Below are 18790 nucleotides of genomic sequence, written 5' to 3'. Positions count from 1 at the left end.
TTCACTCTGCACATCAGGTGACAAACGTCCTCATCAAGCACGCTCAAGGTGGAGCGTTGATGTTCCAGTTCAATGGTCGTTGCCCTTCAGGTCAGGCAGCAAGCGCCTTGGGTTGCTGATGTCGATGTCATCAACGTAGACCTCGCAGTCCCTGAGCCAACGATCAGAGGTGGTCGACCTGCTCCGTGCGACGACATCCCAACCATCGTAGGCGTCGTAGTAGTCGATGCTAACCCCCCGTCTGAATCGTCGCGCAGTATAGAGCCACAGGCACCCGGTGGGACGGAGGTCCCGCCATTGCTGCAGGTGACATCCCGGACCATCGACGCGTTCTTCTCCATGCTCTTGTTGCTGGCCATCGGCTCGGGTAACCCGATGCGACGCAGAACTGGGGTTTCTTCCCGGATCGGGCACAGCAGGATGCCATTCCAACGTGGAACGGAGGACGGCGATGGCCGATGGCGAAGCGGTCCTTGTCGTCGCCGACGGAGGGCAAGAGCCAAGAGGCCGAACTCGTTTTTTTTTTTTTTTTTTTTGGGGGGGGGGGGGGGGGGGGGGGGGGGGCGCGGGCGGGCGCGGGGGGCGGTGGAAGCAGAGCGGGGATGGGCTGGGGAGCAGGAAGAGCGACGGGTGCTCGGGGTGTGCTCTGTACACGAAGTAATCCCGGAGCGCCTTCTCGGAGGAGAGGTAGACGTGGAGTACGGCGACGTCCTTCTCGGAGCAGACGACGAAGGGCTCCTCGAAGAAGTCGCTCTTGTTCAGGCCGGGGCAGTGGACGCACAAGCGGGAGAGGCCCGGCGGGTCCGCGAGCCAGAAGGAGACCTCGACGGCCGGCCTGCCCGGTGCGCCCGCGGTGGTCCCGTTCCGGCGGTCGGCGATGCACGCCACTTTATCGAGGAGGACCCAGCCGGGGCACCGCCGACGAGAGGTGGCGGCGGCGCCGGGGCCCGGCGTGGCGTGGCGGGGGTGTTAACGTTGAAGGAGCCGAGGAGGACGCGCGGAAGAACAGGCTGTTCTCCATCGGGGGCTCGCCGTCGGCGGCAGATTGCTTTGAGGTTCATTATTTAGGGCGTCCCCAAGAACGCGGCTGAGCCTGTGATGAATCACTGCACGCGTGGGCGGGTAGCCGTGTACCGCGAGGGGGCGTGTCACGCACGGCTTCTTTTATCTGTGCCCAACCCGCGCACCGCGCCGCCACGTCTCACTTGCGCCTCAGCCTCGATTTCTCCTGGACTGAATGCGACCTGATAGGATCAGGTACGGTGCAGGCACGTACGGTACGCCACCTGATGGTCTAACAAACAGCAATTTCTTTGACAGGAAACATCTTTGCACTGACCACCAAACATGCAGGTGAACTTTGGTATCTTACATTTGTCCTGCACTGACGCGTATCTTACATCACACGTGTGCGCACATCGCACGACAGTACGACACCAAGCCTCTCGGCTGATGCCGAGAGTTGAGACAGACCCATTTGACACACGACACGGGGTAACAAAAAAAAAAGAAAAGAAGAAACTTTTCAGCTGCGTGGAGCGTGAGCAGAGAGCGAACAAAGGAGACCCCGACTGGGCCTAAACCGAGGATGCATGTGCATGCAGCCTGCATGTTTAAAAAAAAACACTCGTGGCAGACGCAAAACTAGGCTCTCCTGGACACGTCTTCATGGCTGCGCGACGAGACGGCGCACCCTTCACTGTTCCCAGACAGCCTCATCACGGTTGAGCTTCGCGGCCGCGGCCATGGACGCCGCCACGCCCCCGGGCCTCGCCGTCGCGTCTCCCTTGTTGCGGTTCTCCGCGCCGGCCACCCTCAGCGCGTCGGCGCTCTCCACCGTCTTGTCCGCCACCAGCTTCGCCGTCGCGTTCTGCATCATCACACGTCAAATAAAGATCAAATCGACTGCTTAATTAAACACGCGCAGCCGCACGAACACAAAGAACAGAAGCTTGTGTGCAACGTCCGACGTACCGCGAGGACGTCGCCGATCGTGGTCTTGTCCTCGTCGCGCGCCGCCCACGCGTTGGCCGCCGCGGCTGACTGCGCCTGCGCGGCCAGCCCGCCGGGGACGTTCGCGTGCAGCCCGGTAGCCCTCGCTTCCGCCGCCTGGATGGCCGCCGCGTCGCTGCGCTCCACCGGCTCGTCACCCGCGGCCAGCGCCGTCGCCTCCAGCGCCTCGCCGATCGTCACCTTCGTGTTATCCACCACGCCAGCAGCAGCGACACCTCCTGCTCCGGCGGCGCCACCAGCCGTGGCATCATCCGGGGCAAGGTACTGGCCAACAGCCTGCGCACAGCATACACGTGCTAGCTGCAAACGCAGAGACAGAGCAGAAGGGGGCGTTAAGTGTTTGATGATTACCTGGCCGGCGACGAACTCTGTGACGAGGCGGCCGCCCGGGACGCGGGTCTCGGAGACGGTGACGCCCTGCACGGCGGTGGCGTCCGTGGCCTGGTCGTGGCCGACGACGCCCATCCGCTCGTTGGTGGTGGCCGCGGACTGCATGGTGGCGCCGGGGCCGCCCCTGATCGTCTGGCCGAAGCCGAACACCAGGCTCTCCGCCGACTGCATCGTGGCCGCGTCCTGTGGCGCGACAGGCTTCTCCGCGAGGCCCCCGCTCACCGCTGGGAACACGTCGCCGTAGCGGACGGCGCCATGCTCGCCGCCGGCCGCCTGCTGCTGGTCGGACGGCCTCCTTGGCTGCCCCTGGCTCATTCTCGAACACTCCAGAAGCTACCTAGGACTAGGAGTATATTCTGCACCTGCAGTAGCGTATCAGTATATCACCTACCAGAATCACCTATCAGTGACGTGCACCGCTGTTTGGCTTGGCTTCGCAGTCCGGTGCATCGGTTCGTCGCGGTTATATGCGGCTGGCGTGGAGATCGAGGAGGGACACGTGTGCAGAGGCCGGAGACGTGGAGGCGAGCAGGAGGGGGCGCGTCGCGGATCCATGCCCATGTGGCGCGTGCCCAAGGGCTGGCCGGCGGGATGAAGCTCGAGTCGTGGAGGGGGACAAGATTGCCAGCGTGGTTAGGCGGCGGAGAGGATATGGGCCACTCGCGCCGTCATTAGCAAGCAGGCCGAACTACCGTAAAATCCTACGATGGGCTCATCTAAGAAGTTCCAAGGGATTACTGGGCCGGCTTATTACTACAACCGTTAGGCCCGTCACCCACTGCCGCCGCCGAAGGCCCGAAGCAAGCAAGCTTCCGCGACCGCAGCCAATCGATGGCGATCGCCGCCGCTCGCCGGCGCCTGTGGCGCGGGATGGGGACAGCGGCCGCGGCGGCGGCTGCGGGGACGGAAGAAACCCTACTCACTCGCCTGGTCTCGGAGCCGGAGAGCCGCGTGAAGGCGACCGTGGAGGAGGTCGCTTCCTCGGCGCAGCACCGTGACGGCGGCTTCTGGGGGCCCCTCGCCGCCGCTCTCCTCCGCGCGTCCTCTCCGACAAAGGCGCACCTCGTGAGTCGCTTCTCTCCTCCTCACTAGTCACTCCTCAGCGCCTTCAGCCAAGCTAGTTTTCGGTTTAATTTAGCGTTTGTGTTTAGTGCTACGGCAGGGGCGAAAATTAAAGAAGAAGCGGCAACTGGGTGAAGGCAGGGGCGAAGAAGCTAGCAGAAATTTTGCCTTGTACATAATTTTACTTTTCTTCCGGTTAGCCGGCTGTTACTCTCTTTTCCATCAATGAAATAGGCACGATCTCGTTCCCGTTCGTTAAAAAAAAAAATAGTGCTACAGTAGAAGGAAATTTCTGTTTGCCCACGGGTCAGAGTGCGGACTGCGATGCGTATCACTAGTATTTTTAGCCTATCATCATGTGAGCTTACGATACATGTAATGATCTAACTTTTGAAATGCCGATATGATCAGTTGGTTTTGCAAATGAATCTGCATGAGATTCATAAGTTTTTTTTTTGGGTGAATTTGAGAACAGGGATAAGCGAACTAACATGTTGTGAATGGTGAACATTGGATTAGGTATTGGAATGGAAGCTAGAGAAGCTACTGAAGGAAGAGGTTCATGATTGCGAGCCCTACTCAACAATAATCCAATTCTGTGCTCAGACAAGAAATTCAGCACTTGCAATGAGAGTCTTTGAATGCGTGGAGGCACAGGGAATTCATCTGAACACTGGCATTTTCAATGCCCTTGTTAACACTTTCTTGTCGGTCAGAGATCTCCTCTCCGCAATGACCTTATATGAGACTATGGAAGGCATGGATGGTTGCAAGCCCGATTGCTTTACATATGGTGCATTTATATCTGCATTTTCGATCCTTGGAAGTGGCCATGCGATGATGAGCTGGTATGTAGCTGCAAAAAATGCTGGGTTTACTCCAAGTATTCAAGCTTTTGAATCTTTGATCACAGGGTTTGTTCGGTTGAACATGCTAGATGATGCAAAAACGGTGTTTGAGGAAATGATTTCCTTGGGGATTAAGCCAAACTCTGCTATTTTGGAGGCAAATCTTGAGATTGTTACTAGAAAAGAGGAGGTCAACACAGTAAGAGACTTTTTAAAACGTGTGAGGGATGGCAATTGGGAGTTGAACAAAGCTACAGTTGAAAGGCTAACGAGAATATGCCTAGATGGAGGTGAAATAGATGAAATGGAGCAGCTGCTTGCCGTAATACAAAAGGGAACACATTCGAGTTATGAAACACAACTGCACCATGGAATTATCAGGTTCTATGCTAAGGCAGATCGATTGGCAGATATGGAAGATGCGATTTGCTGGATGTTGGACAACGGTGTGATGTTTATGTGCCCAGAGGATGTTGATGTCATAATCTGTTCTTATTTTCGTCACAAGGAATTTGATAGATTGGATTTGTTTTTAAATCGCATTCAAAGTTTCTTCAAGCCGAACAGGTCTACGTATGATATATTGGTTGCTGGATATCGAAAGTTTGATTTACATGAAAGGCTTCATTCGACCATAAATGATATGAGGCAAGCTGGGTTTGCATGAGCTCACGGAAAACCTTAAGTGCATCATGCCAGCAAAATGAAATCCTGGGTTACATGTTCTCTTCACACAGTCCAACTCAATGTTCTTTGACCAGTTCTATGTCTGACACGGGAAGGATCTCAGATTCAGATAAATTATCATGCCCAACTATTGAGAAGCATGTGGACATATGAGAAGCATGAAGTTACCTGGATGTTAAGCTTGGCATTACACAAACATCTTTTAGCCAAGACTCCACTGATCTTAGAGGCTGCTGACGTTGCAGAAGGTGTTATTTAGAAAGATCAATGGAAGGTTAGTTGAGATAATAGCTGTAGCCACCTGACTTGTCATTAGGTATGTATGTGATATCTAAGCCGCTCCAGGTGTTTTGTTTTGTTCTGCTTTGTATGGACCATTTTTTCCTCCTATAATGAAATGGTCACAGTTCTCCACGATGAATGTTTCTGTTTGTCATATTCTTGAATATGAATAATTTGCTTGCATCCTTCTCAGTTTTTTAGCGTACAGTATTCAAGAAGTCTACTTAACCCAAGTGATTTTACTGAAGTTGACAAGATCCCATACACACTGCTACTGTCAAACACTGATTTAGTCGACCCACTGGGAGATAAGATGGCCTCATGAGCTGTATGGCTGATTATCTCAAAGAAGCAAATCTGATTTCCCCTTCTCTGTACATTGGAGATAAAATATGTCAGGAGAGGGCACTAAGATTCACTTTTAGTTTTGATGGGCTGATGGACACCTTAGTAATTCAGTAGCTGGTCCTTTTGGTGAATGATTGTGTCATTTCCATGCTGGCGCCATGTGCATATTTATTCAAACTGGTGGCCAGTAGTCTGTGCGAAATTAGAACAAACCTTGATCCATAGGCCGCGCTGGTAAATAGAAATGATCCCCATTTTCCTATGACTTTGTTTTATGAAAGGAAATGGTAGTACATGGCATCTGTTCAATAGCTTAACCTGTGTAGCAAATGTTTTAGTGCATTATGATTTAGGACCCAATTTGTGCGCATCTCATTGTCATTAATTCTAAACTAGGTTGGTGCTTACAACCTATTAGCCTACTCTCATCTGGACACTGGATTTTATGTGCCCTTGATCCTTATAGTTCAGATTCCAAACCCATATTTCTATTGAATTGCTAAGTATAGAAACCAATGAGATGTTGGCTATAGCCCATGTACTGATGTACTGATTGTTTAGGTAAGTAGTGACTGCCCAATGAATTTCATCCTTCTAGAAATGATCATCATCACAAAGCAATGTTCAGTGCTCATACGGACAAGTATATAGTTGTATTGTATATATGATGCATAGACCTAAAGCAACTTGGGTGGTCCATTTGATCTTGATAGGGTTCGTCAACTCTTGTCCATCATGCTGTAGATGTTTTACCAAACTGGGGTCCCCCTTTGTTAGGCACGATTCTTTAAACTAGTATCATCGCTTGTTTTCCTTTCCTCACCTTTCCATCACCTGTTTGGTGTTCTTTGTATTACGAAACCATTTCACTTTATTTGCAACTTGAACTGAAATGTGTGAAAATAAGTACACATATAGTATCACCAGTGAAACAAAGGCTTATTTATTCCAAGTGACTGGTTTATTCACAATCCTCTTGTGGAACTTTGACTTTTGCAGCATGATCGGCTGGTCAACAGTGCAACATGGACATGCATACTCTAGCAGTGTCACAGATGTCAAATCGGGATTTTGATGAAATATTGGATAATGTTTTTCCTTAACTCCATACTTTATCATAGTAATTCTGCTAATTTTTTCATTGCTTTTCTATTTTGTATGGAATCATATAAATATGTTTTTATGTTTATGTATTATGTTGCACTGTTTCCAAGGAGAATGATATAAATTATTTAAAATTTGTGGAAGACCTTTGTGCAGGAACTGCCATTCATCCGGAGTATTCCAGTATTATTTGACTGATTGACCTATCATAATTTAACGCTTCAAGTTCCGGATGAAAGCGAGTGGCAAATGTGACCGGAACTTACAGAATATCAGGTGATCACTGACTGAAGATATGGCCTTAAACCAGAGTGATTATCTTAGGTAGGGCTAACAGACACTAGGCTGCAAACTGTGGGCCATCAAAATGGAGATATTTGATGAATCCATGTGACATGCAGCACCAAGCAAGTGGTCCACTTTGCATCTGATCTTCAGAAATGGTAACAGTAAAACTGACCAAATCTGGTCTACACATTATGCTCCACCAGACATTATCTACCACGATAAAATCCAAGTTGCATCAAGTGGGCACATCAAGATAAGGAAGGGCATCTCAAAGTCACAGGTCTATCTAGAATTTACATTTGATTTCATGGAAACCAAAGGGAATTTACAGTAGCTGCTTCTATATGCTTAAGAACCAGCAAGAAGGTAGCTCATGAAACATCTATTACTAAGACCAGGCAAGGCATAATAAACAGCCCATCTTCAGAAAAAAACAAAGATGGCAAGACATTACTAGATAGTAGAGTGCCTACTTCTACTGTACAACTACCAGTCTTCCACTAATCTTTCCTCCACTGCAGCACCTCCAGGTGACCTCACCTTGGCCGCCTTCGGCGCCTTCATCGCCGCCACGCCCCTTTGGCACCGTCACAACGAGCTGCCCGTCGACGTACCCGGCCACCGCCATGGCCGGGCAACTCGCCTCGGGCAGCCGGGACCGCCACCTGTCGAGCTCCATGTCGTCGGCGCCAGGCTCATCACCACCTCCGGTGCCTCCTGCCCGCACCACTACCTTGGTAACCCCAGGGTGGATCCTCACGGTGCGGACCTGCACCATGCCGGTGCCACGCGCGCCGGCGGCGACAAAGTGGAAGGCGTCGGGGCCTTCGAACACCTCAACGTCGGTGTCCGCCGGGAGCGGCAGCTCCAGCACCTTGCTGTACACGTGCGGCAGCCGGCGGAGGTCCTTCTTGCCGCCGGTGGGAGCTGCTGCTGGGTGGATCCTCATGTGCTGACTCGCAACAAACTCCAAAAGATGAAGCTTTTTTTCTCTCTCTCGGTTCCTTTCGTGGTGTCTCTTCTGCTCTTGCTTGTAGTTGGACAGGTGAACAGCCGAGGGAGGCTGGGATTTATAGGGTACCAAGAGGCTAAAGGCTGAGGAGGTGTCACAAGGTTCTTGACGTGTAGGGAAGGGAGGAAGATAAGCTCGGTGGAGTGACGAGGAGTCGTCAGAAAAGATGGAGATTGGAGACGTGACAGGAGGAGGGAGACCGGCACGGCGCGCGTGTCTACTATCCGCTGGTGCCGGTGCCTGTTTGTTGTTTGATGCTAGTGGCTGGTGCTCGGAACGGGGGTGGGCACGTCACGATTCGTGGGCTCCGGCGGCCTCGTCTTCTGAAGATAAGGCAGCGGTATTGGCGTTTCCCAGCGATCCCTGACAACGAAACATGGGGCTGCCTCCAACGGTTTTCAGAATTCAGATGCCAATCCCTCCCCTCGTTTTGGTGTCCGTGCGTTCCTTTCCGGACAGGGATTCTCGAGACGTCGCTTTGCCATTTTGATCGCGGTTGCTGTTAGCCACTGATGACCGGGAGTAACAACAGGTCAGGTCAGGCCAGGATGCGCGATGCTGGCACTGAAAGCGGCATGGAAAAAATAGCTTCCCGTGCTTGCAGTGCAGGGATCCAATCCTCCCCTCCTTTGCAGTGCAGAGCAGGCGACTTGCGCTGCAGGCGATGCCTCTCCTGCTGCTGCGTGGATGAAATGAAAGGTATTTTTGGAGAGTGAGATGCGGCTCAGCGCCTTTGCAGGTCAGTCAAGGCACCTGGTGTCCGATCACGTATAGTGGCGTCAAGGAATGGTGTCAGTGTTTCATGCATGTTTGGATGTGCGTGAGCGAGTGCGGCGCAGGGCTTATCTGAAGGGCCGGCGCCGTACAGGGTTTGGTGTCGCGTCAGCTCACACTTGCTTTGCTTTATCTAATCTGGATATGCATCCGTAATCCCACGAGTGATGATAAGCTTCGATAAGTTTCTTTTTCATGGTTTTGTAATAACTAATAATAGCTTAAGAGACTGTGGCTTGTTCTTTTTGCTAGTACTTTGTGCTTCACCGTGTTCTCGACTCTGCTGGTAAGGCAAAGGCTCTTGTTCTTTCCTTTCACCTTTTCGAGTTGTGCTGTAAAGGATTTCGTGACTGTCAGTCTTTAACTTGATTTACTGTCTCCTTTCTGATTTCCTTTCGCAGTTACTCCACGGCACCGTAACAGTTGGCCCATTATCATGTGAACTGAAAGCGTAACGCGTCAAGTGCACATGATATAGTAAGCACCCAAGCAAGGCAAAGACCCCAGAGATTATTGTGTTTTCTCAGGCCTCATTTTTGCCGTCTCGCTGCATGTGTCCAGGGAGTACATCCAAGCATCGTACCGTGTCGCCGAGTTAAAACTGCAATGAACAAGAAAAAACCCTCTAGTCTCTACGTATGTAGATTTCGCCATCACACAATCGTTTATCAGCCCAGATATTCATCGAATCCTTGATACGCGAGTAGTGGCGCATTCATCTTGTTCAACTGGGCCTCCGAGTCTCTGATAGAAAATGAAAGGAACTACTAATACTTCTACTGGCCTCCCCCTTTGGCTTTGTTGACACGAGAACACCTGTCCCAGGTCGTTTTCTTGCGTGTGGAAAACCAACAAAAAGGTAAAACAAAAATAAAAAAATCTTCTTGCCCGTCGACATGGATGCAAGCATCGCTGGGCCGTTAGCTGCGCCTGTCACGCCAGGCGCGTTTTCTCCAATCAAATCTCGCAGTTCTTGTACGTGTTTTAACGCTGAACGGGGAGAGAAATCACACTGGCAATCCTCCTCTTGATAGCTGCGCAGGCGACAGGCCGCCGCCCCGGCCGGCACGAAGCTTCCGGCCATCCTCCCCGTGATAGCTGCGCCTGAACCACCGCTAGCTTCCTCTCTGTCTCAGGCGAATGAAAAGGCTTGGATTTAATTCCCTGATGATTGCCGGATCGCGAAGGATCAGAAGTATCTGGGTGCTGAATAATGCAATGTTATGTACTCAACCTCACAACCTGAGCCATTCGACCAAAGTCAGATGTGTTAGCAACCAAAGTCAGAGTATTAGTATACGGACTAACCAATATAATTGGTATGTTTGAAGATTGGAACACCGGAACTTTAAGCGCAAAAGACTCCGACATGAAGTGCAAAAAGTTTCCTGAATTCTTTGATTTCTCTGATTTTACTTGTACATCGTCGTACTTTGGCCAGGCAGCCATCTCATTTAGTACTTGGCCCATTTTTAGGAGCCAAATCAAGGTTGACAGAAAAACTTATATGCAATAAATTCGAGGATACCGTACCGATTTCACGGTGAATTGCACTGCACCTAACGAGAGAGACTTGTGTACGCATACATGGATAGCAAAAGGGAAAAACGAGAGAACCAGGCGAGCTTCGGATCCTCTCAGTGAAATCACACCATCTCAAATACAGTAATCTTTCTGGCATTTCTTTGCAAATTCATGACCACCTTCTTTCCAACCTAAACATGATGCCGGAGCCGGACTTGACGCCGGCGTCGAGCGGCGGATCCCTCCATTTGATCACTCGCAGACGAGACGAGACGCGACAGGCCCCGTGTCTCGGACAAGAGCTGCTGCAGCCGGGCTGCCCCACCCCCGCACCAGCAAGGACGCCGTCGGGGGTCCTACCCACGATCGGCGGCCGCCCCTCCCTCAGTCACGTCCCGATCTCCATCACCCCCGTATCCGCCGCGTAAACTAATCCGGGGTGGTTCCTTCGGTAATTAACCCCAAACCACAGGCCCCTTAACATGATCATCACTAGCCCAGTCAGTAGCCTCGCCGGCCGCAACGCAAAGGCACCCCCGCCATTTTTGCAGTCACACCCCTCGGGCGACTTCTCCACCCGCGCCATTTCCTTCGCTCGTTTCGTTCCCCACCCGCCCGCTCGCCGCCTCCTCCGCTTCGACTCCCCCCGTTGCCTTGCTTCCTCGTCACGAGTCGTCGTCTACTCGTCTCCTCTTCGCCGACCACACCGCCCGGCACGCGGAGACGCTCGGAGAGCCGAACCCTAGATAATAGCCGGGCGGGGCGGGGAGGTTGTGGGGGAGGAGAGATGAAGAACCTGTTCAAGAGCAAGATCAGGTGGCAGCACCGGTCCAACGACCCCGCGTCCCCGGCGGGGCAGCCGCAGCAGGGGCAGGGCTCGCAGCAGCCGTCGTCGCCCGCGAGCTCGCCGTCGGGGACCGGGGCGGCCTCGGCGCTCTCGGTCTCGACGGCCTCCTCCTCGCCCCCCTCCGCGGCCGCGACGCCCACGGGGGCCGCGGGGGCGGGGGCGGGAGCGGGAGGAGGGGAGGACTACATATCGTCGGAGGAGGAGTTCCAGATGCAGCTGGCGATGGCGCTCTCGGCGTCCTCCAACGGCGATTACGTGGGGGACCTGGACGGGGACCAGATCAGGAAGGCCAAGCTCATGAGCCTCGACCGCTTCTCCGCCCACCGGGACGAAGGCCACACCGCGGATTCGCTCTCCCGGCGATACTGGGTGAGGCTTCGACTCGGAATGATGAATATAGTAGTACTTAAGTTGAAACTGTCTCTGCTACTTCATACAACTGTCTCGACTAAATGTGGACCAAGGATCGCGATACCAGTTCATTCTTACCAATTCGGCAATCATTTTCTACCATCCGATTTATCTATTCATGCACATTGGAATTTGTTAGTTGCAGAGGCGTATCCAGGATTTGGACATAGGTGGGGCCAAGTGAGAAATACCGATAATGATTATATATAAATGATGGCGTATGCATAAAAGAAATTAAGCTAGTTATTTGCTAATTAGCTTTGAATTAAGCATGCGAAGATAAATAAGATAGCATGTGCTTGTCAACACAAAATAATTGGTGATTAAGATCGAGGGAGCGTAGAGTTTGTGATTTCGCAGCCAAGCTTGTGGCTAGTGCTGCATCCTGGATGGCTGCACCAGTGGGCAGCGGACGGTGGCCTAGAGTCTGAAGAGCGGATAACTCGAGCACCAGCTTTTTTTAGAGGAACTTGAGCAGCAGCTAGCGGTGCGAAAAAAGAAAAGAAAACAGAAGCGTCAATGTCGATAGAAGGATGTTGTCCCTCCACTTTGGCTTGGGATAGTCGAATTCTCATTTTGGGCTACGAAATGCAGCAGCAACACGTCACAAAAGTGGCAACTTAATATGTGATTAGCAGGGAATTAAGAGGGTCTCCTGTGGAAAAGCTGCAGCATTAGGGGGGGCCAGGCCCCTGCGCGCCCCCCCGTGGCTCCGCCGCTGGTTAGTTGGTTTCAGTAGCTTATGTGACTGTCTAGTTTGCAATTGAGCTTCAGTTCAGCTCACAGCATGGCAAATAACACATTGCAAATAAATGTTAAGTACCATGTATAAGCTTCATGCTGTCTACCGAGCATTGCAATTATTAGATACTTTGTCCTAAGTCAAGCCTTTTGGCTTTGGCAATCAATGTCCAAGTTTCACATAGATTGTCAACAGAAGATTGGAGCTACTAGGCTCATCATAAAAATTACTTTTGTAATATAACACAAGATATTACAGTTAAAGTGTCGTATTGGAGGAAGTACTCCTATTTAGCAGGCCATAGGAATATAAAGGTCCAGGTCGGAGCTCCTGTGAGAGCCAGCAATTCGAGGCTCCATTGCTCACATAAACTATATTTTCCCTGTACATGGTATAATGATGCCGTTAAAATACTTATGTGCTGAATCATTGCTAATTGCTATGTATGGTGCGTGCTTGAATGAAGTCACCGTGTTGGGGTAGTACCTTGCGTCTCGTTAGTTATTAAGAGTCACCTCAGTCAAGGACTCCGAAATAATATACGGAGAAGTGAGAATGCTACTTACTATTTAGAGGCTGCATGCATGCATGCAAAAAATATTGATGTATTCAACTATTTGCTGTGATAAAGGATTGGTTCCTGGTGAGCCACTACTAGGAAAGAGAGAGAAATGTTCCCAGCACCACACTGCTAAAAGGAAAAAAAAATAGATAACAAAATAGAAGGCATTTTCTCCTGGGAAATGGATGCAAAAAATAAACAGCCTTGTAGGCTTAGCCAGTGTGTGAAAAACCTAGGTAAAGGAAGGAAGAAGCTGCATGTGTGCTAGTGTGTCATGGAGGTGGAACATAGTTAGCCAAGGAAGGAGATGATCAGGTAGCAGTATTTTGTTTTTCAGCAAATATAGGGTTGCTTGATCATACTATGTTTTCAAGTTTTGTATGTTGTGTTTACGCCAGTCAAATATTTGGTGAGCCCATGCTCTCATTGCAAATCCATATTTATCGTAAGCCTTCTTGGACATGGAAGATCAGTCTCTTATAATCAAAAGTCTCTTTGTTCTGTTTGTGTCTAGTTGGCTATTCATAGTACCATTCATTGGTCAGTTTATCACTACCTATGAGGGTGGAGGATCGGGTGCTGACTTTTAACATTCACACTCCATTCTGACTTATGTTTTAACTTCTTTCAGGACTATAACTTTCTTGATTATCATGAGAAAGTCGTTGATGGTTTCTATGACATCTTTGGCTCCTCTATGGAATCCTCTAGGCAGGGGAAGATGCCATCACTAGCTGATCTCCAAACAGGCATAGGGGACCTGGGCTTTGAAGTCATTGTAATCAACCGTGCCATTGATAGTACCTTGCAGGAGATGGAGCAAGTGGCACAGTGCATCCTGTTGGACTTCCCTGTTGCCAATATTGCACTCTTAGTGCAAAGAATTGCTGAGCTTGTTACAGATAATATGGGTGGACCTGTAAAAGACGCCAATGACATGCTCACAAGGTGGTTGGAGAAGAGTACTGAGCTGAGAACCTCATTACAAACAAGTTTGTTGCCTATTGGCTGCATCAAGATAGGGCTATCACGTCACCGTGCCCTACTTTTCAAGGTCCCCTTTCCTCCCTCCCTCTCTTTCCCATGCACACTGTCATGTACTAATGCAAGCAAGAAAGCTAGCTAGCTAGGAAGTTACTGAAAAGTATTGAATTGTCAATCATTGAGCTGAAAAGCACACACTCCTGTACCTCTTCGTGCAGATCCTTGCTGACCGTGTTGGCATTCCATGCAAACTTGTCAAAGGGAGCAATTATACTGGTGGTGATGATGATGATGCTATAAACATAATTAAGATGGATAATGAAAGGTTTTGATGTTTTGATCATTGCACTTTGTTCATAGCATGGTGCATGGATACTTAGTGAAAGATGCTTCCCAGTGTGTTATCCATGTGCTATTGCTGCTTGCTATATTTCAATTTATTTGTTGCTACTGTATGTTTGCTAAGTAGTTTTATTATTGCAATTTTTCTGTAGGGAGTTTTTGGTTGATCTGATGGCTGCTCCTGGTGCTCTTATTCCAGCAGATATCTTAAGTTGGAAGGGAAATTCATTAAATTCTAATAGAAAACTCAGCCTGAATCGGACAGCTGGACCATCGAGTTCCATTGATGCTAATCTGGATCCTAGTGCATTGCCACCCGAACCTAAAGGTGGCCAACTGCCTTTGTTTAGCAGTGATGATTGGATATTAGATAGTAAATCTGGATATGAGACAGCAGCAGTCGCAGCATCTTCTCAAACCTCTTCGAGTGGCACATCATCTGTTCCTGCTGGAAGTGTTTTTGACAGTTCATGGACGCTGGTGTCTCATGAGCAATCAGATGGACCATCAACTTCTGCTGGTACATCATCCCAGGAGAAAGTTGTACTTCAAGGGGAACATCCACGGAATTTAAATCGGTTTCCAGATTTGCAGGAAAATCCAGAGTCCAGGAACCTTTTTGCTGACCTTAATCCTTTTGGGGGTATTGAGTCCAAGAAAACTTCAGTAGCATTCAAAGGGCCAGATAATAGGAACAATGAGCTACAAAAGCGCAGAGAGAATGTAGCCCCTAGTGGTGGTAGACCACAGCAGCGGTTAGTTATGAAGAACTGGTCACCTTACAATGATGTTTCCAACAACAAACAGTACAATTATGTTGAGGATTCATTCGCACGTAGAAATGTTGGCAATAATGCTGCATCACCATCATCATCCCAGATGCCACGACCAGCCACAAGGAATAGTAATCTTAATGCTGGATTGCGTAACGATACATCATATGTGGCACAGCCTCATAATTATGACAACATTATGATTGGTACCTCTGCCATGAAGATTACATCTACAGCTGAGACTGGGAAGGTTCCTGAAAGGGTTCTCCATGGTGGTTTGGACAAAGTCCCTACAAATTCTAGACTGGAGGATCAACATGGCCTAGTTCAACTACCACAAGAAAGACTTCCATGGGATAATCCTGCAGAAGGAAGAGTCCCAATGAATAGAGTTCAGAATCAAGCAAAACAACATATGGAAAACCTTGATTCAAAGCAGGACCATAAGAAATTACTCCCTGATCCAAAGAAATCTCCCCTTGACAGATTCATGGACACGTCAACGCCATCAAGAAACATGGATGTCAGGTCACAGAGGCTTGACTTTGATGATGTGTCTGAATGTGAAATTCCTTGGGAAGATCTTGTGATTGGTGAAAGGATTGGCTTAGGTACTTCTTTGCTACCAAGTTTTGAAATACACTTTGCTGCCTTTGAACTAACAATTTGGGATTGTTTTGGAAACTAATCTTAAACGTGCTAGACTGTATTTCAAGTCGTTGGCATTGTTGGGTTCTATGCTTTTCATTCGTTGAGTAGGAGTGAGCTGGTTGCATGAACTTGCATCTTTGTGTTCTCTGTGAGAAAATGATTGATTGAATTGCTTCCTTCCAATAGGTTCGTATGGAGAGGTCTACCGTGCTGACTGGAATGGAACAGTAAGTAGTTCATTCCCCTGCTTGTGGTTTGTATCTTGAGCTTGGCCGTTTTTCCAAGATGTTCTGTGAATGAAGTCACAAAGAACTTACATGAGAAAACAAAGCAAGTCTTAATGCACTGAAATTTTTTGTTTTATTTGCAGGAAGTAGCTGTAAAAAAATTCTTGGATCAAGATTTCTATGGTGATGCTCTGGATGAGTTTAGGAGTGAAGTAGGTGAACTTTTATCTGTTTCTGTCTTGGAGTTTACTAATACACCATTCAGCGTTCATATTTACTCAGTCCATTCCTGCTGCACTGTTTGATAATACTGATGTAATTTATTTGACAAGGTACGAATTATGCGTCGGCTGCGCCATCCAAATATTGTTCTCTTTATGGGAGCTGTTACACGCCCTCCGAACTTATCAATTGTATCTGAATATCTTCCAAGGTACAGTACTATATTTTTACTACGCAAAGGTGTTTATATTTTGAAATATGTGAATTAAGTATCCCAGTCTAGACAACATGAAAGTTCTTTTTAGCAACTTATAGTTCTATAACAGATTAACGGTACATGCTATTAGATGCTAAATTTTACATAATTGTGCTCACCCGATTGATAAAAAATCTAATGATGTTCATGTTTTATGATTCACTGTTGTTCATGATTATGTCCTTGCTCAGGGGAAGCTTGTATAAGATCCTTCACCGTCCTAATTGCTTAATAGATGAAAAACGGAGGATCAAGATGGCCCTTGATGTGGTATGGATGAATCTCACATATTTGATTGATATGTTTGTTTATTTGTTCCTGCTCATTCAAATGACTATTTTTTCTTAAGGCCAAAGGTATGAATTGCCTGCACACTAGTGTACCAACAATAGTCCATCGAGATCTGAAATCCCCAAACCTGCTGGTTGACAATAATTGGAATGTAAAGGTATGTGCCTTTTCTCACAATTGATACTTGGCCACCTATAATCATTCATATCAATGTATGCCAAAAAAAACAGGTTTGCGACTTTGGACTTTCACGGTTGAAGCACAGTACATTTTTGTCATCCAAATCCACTGCTGGAACAGTAAGTAGCTAGCATCTGGATGCCACAATCATGTTTTTTCCCTACTTTATTTCCCATGCATTAGGTGGTTTGTTTCTTAATGGAGATTTTTTGGTATTATCTATCAGCCTGAGTGGATGGCACCTGAGGTTTTGCGGAATGAACAATCAAATGAAAAGTGAGTGGTTTTCTGATGCTTTCATTTATCTCGTTCTGGATCATCTGTGTGAAGTTATACAACATTTCCATGGATGTAGGAGTCTATCTTCCTGTGGAATGCTTGTCCTTGTGTTATTTTGCTCAAAATTTTGACTCCCTGTCCCTGAGTTAACTGTGATATACTGCTTATAATTTTTCATTTGCACAACAGAGAGAATCTGGTGTGTTGGTTTAAAAATTAATGATCAGTACCAGGTAAGAAAATATTTTGAGATATGACTACTTTACAGTCAGCTCCCTGGCTGTATAATTTTCCAACCAATCATGTAGAAACCAGAATTGTAAATGCTAATTAATCTGTCTTCCCTAACCAGAATTAGTGGTTTGACACTTTTTCTTGTTCTCTATCAAGACCTTTCTATACCTCACTGGTTCCTTAATTAAAATCAGTAACAATCTTAACTCGTCCTCTGCCTGAATTTTGTGCAGGTGTGATGTTTACAGTTTCGGTGTCATCTTGTGGGAACTGGCAACACTTAGAATGCCATGGAGTGGGATGAATCCAATGCAAGTTGTGGGGGCAGTTGGCTTCCAGGATAGACGGCTTGATATTCCCAAGGAAGTTGATCCTCTGGTAGCAAGGATCATATACGAATGCTGGCAGAAGTGAGTTGTTAAAAATCATTACGTTTTCTCATCCAAGTCTCTCGTCTTGGCCATGGCAATCAATATGTGCACTAATGTGGTTTTCTTATTGCCAGAGATCCAAATCTGCGCCCTTCATTTTCACAGTTAACAAGTGCTCTGAAGACTGTTCAAAGGCTAGTGACCCCTTCTCACCAAGAGACACAGAGCCCCCCTGTTCATCAAGAAATCTCAGTGAATTCTACTCCTTGAGGGGGCCTTCCACTTTCCGCTGTGCGTAGTTTTTGTTCTTGACGTTTGTGTCTCTACAGAAGTCTGCAAATGTGGGCGCACCTTGTAGATTGAGCGCCCCAGGTGGTAGACATCCGGCTGCCGGGACAATGCCTCCCCGACACAATATGTATAGAGCCGTCCATCAAACAGAAATCGGAAGAAGTTCTGTGTGCAGCACCTCATTTTTATGTCGGTGTCAATATGTACATCCAACCGGGTACGAGCCCTCTGGAAAGCAGTGAGAGCTCATTGTGCTGATTGTGGAGTGTCTGATTGTGTCTAAATGGATTGCCGGCTTGCTGCGCAAAAGGCAGCTATATTTGAAAGTTGGAAGTGTTGTAACTCTGTGCAATCAGAACACGTGAATTTAGGATACATTATTATACTGGAAGATGTGTGTTCAAATGACTGGATGAGCTGTTTGTTTGCCTGTGCCTTTGACCAACTGAATAAAATACACTACCTGATTCGTTGTTTGTTTACCTGGAGCATTTTTCGTCCGCGAGATGCCGGGATGGTAATGGTACCTACTATCATATAACTTTTGTCGAGATTTAAATATGCCAATACAACCTTTTCATCTGCATGATGACTGCTAAAACCATTTGATCTTTGGAGTCCAGGGAATTTCACGTAGAACAATATAATCCTCCGCTTTGCCTTTTATACGTAGCATCAGAAAAAGTTGAGATTAGGATTGGTTTCTGTTTCACAAAATGCCGTAGGATTTGGATTCCAGAATACATTATTTGGATTCCAGAATACATTATTTTTTCGTGCAGAAGTACGTACTAG

At 48.1% G+C, this 18790-nt stretch overlaps 4 protein-coding genes across 7 annotated transcripts; 2 read left to right on the top strand and 2 right to left on the bottom strand.

The window, feature by feature from the left end:
- Nucleotides 1-1295: 1295 nt before the first annotated feature.
- On the bottom strand, nt 1296-2727 carry LOC117840575 (late embryogenesis abundant protein D-34). Its single transcript, XM_034721092.2, has 2 exons — nt 1975-2727; nt 1296-1870 (listed from the first exon to the last, which is right to left on the bottom strand). Exons 1-2 carry the CDS (start codon nt 2716-2718, stop codon nt 1697-1699), a joined length of 918 nt encoding a protein of 305 aa, XP_034576983.1. The 5' UTR covers nt 2719-2727; the 3' UTR covers nt 1296-1696.
- Nucleotides 2728-3174: 447 nt separating this feature from the next.
- Nucleotides 3175-9074, top strand: LOC117838527 (pentatricopeptide repeat-containing protein At3g20730). Of its 3 annotated transcripts, none has more exons than XR_004636637.2 (3): nt 3175-3468; nt 3985-5274; nt 6630-9074. XR_004636637.2 is itself a non-coding variant. In XM_034718579.2 (2 exons), the coding sequence occupies exons 1-2, from the start codon at nt 3235-3237 to the stop codon at nt 4978-4980; spliced, it is 1230 nt and encodes a 409-aa protein (XP_034574470.1). In that variant the 5' UTR covers nt 3175-3234; the 3' UTR covers nt 4981-5474. The 3 variants fall into 3 exon arrangements, 1 of the variants encoding a protein (XP_034574470.1); XR_004636634.2 differs by having other exon boundaries at nt 3985-5316; XM_034718579.2 differs by lacking the exon at nt 6630-9074 and having other exon boundaries at nt 3985-5474.
- LOC117838528 (uncharacterized) lies at nt 7306-7971 on the bottom strand. Its single transcript, XM_034718581.2, has one exon. The coding sequence runs from the start codon at nt 7969-7971 to the stop codon at nt 7498-7500; it is 474 nt and encodes a 157-aa protein (XP_034574472.1). The 3' UTR covers nt 7306-7497.
- A 1785-nt stretch (nt 9075-10859) lies between the features above and the next one.
- LOC117839026 (serine/threonine-protein kinase EDR1) lies at nt 10860-18477 on the top strand. Of its 2 annotated transcripts, XM_034719256.2 has the most exons (13): nt 10864-11548; nt 13526-13948; nt 14097-14203; nt 14373-15604; nt 15831-15871; nt 16015-16083; nt 16204-16304; nt 16541-16619; nt 16699-16797; nt 16871-16939; nt 17047-17096; nt 17567-17743; nt 17839-18477. In XM_034719256.2, exons 1-13 carry the CDS (start codon nt 11120-11122, stop codon nt 17972-17974), a joined length of 3012 nt encoding a protein of 1003 aa, XP_034575147.1. In that variant the 5' UTR covers nt 10864-11119; the 3' UTR covers nt 17975-18477. The 2 variants fall into 2 exon arrangements, 1 of the variants encoding a protein (XP_034575147.1); XR_004636765.2 differs by lacking the exons at nt 17047-17096; nt 17567-17743; nt 17839-18477 and having other exon boundaries at nt 10860-11548; nt 16706-16797; nt 16871-16912.
- The last annotated feature ends 313 nt before the right edge of the window (nt 18478-18790 follow it).

The sequence above is a fragment of the Setaria viridis genome, chromosome 9 (assembly GCF_005286985.2).
Source record: "Setaria viridis chromosome 9, Setaria_viridis_v4.0, whole genome shotgun sequence".
Classification (NCBI taxonomy): Eukaryota; Viridiplantae; Streptophyta; class Magnoliopsida; order Poales; family Poaceae; genus Setaria; species Setaria viridis.
The sequence above is the reverse complement of the archived record's forward strand: the minus strand, read 5'-3'. Positions and strand labels throughout refer to the sequence as shown.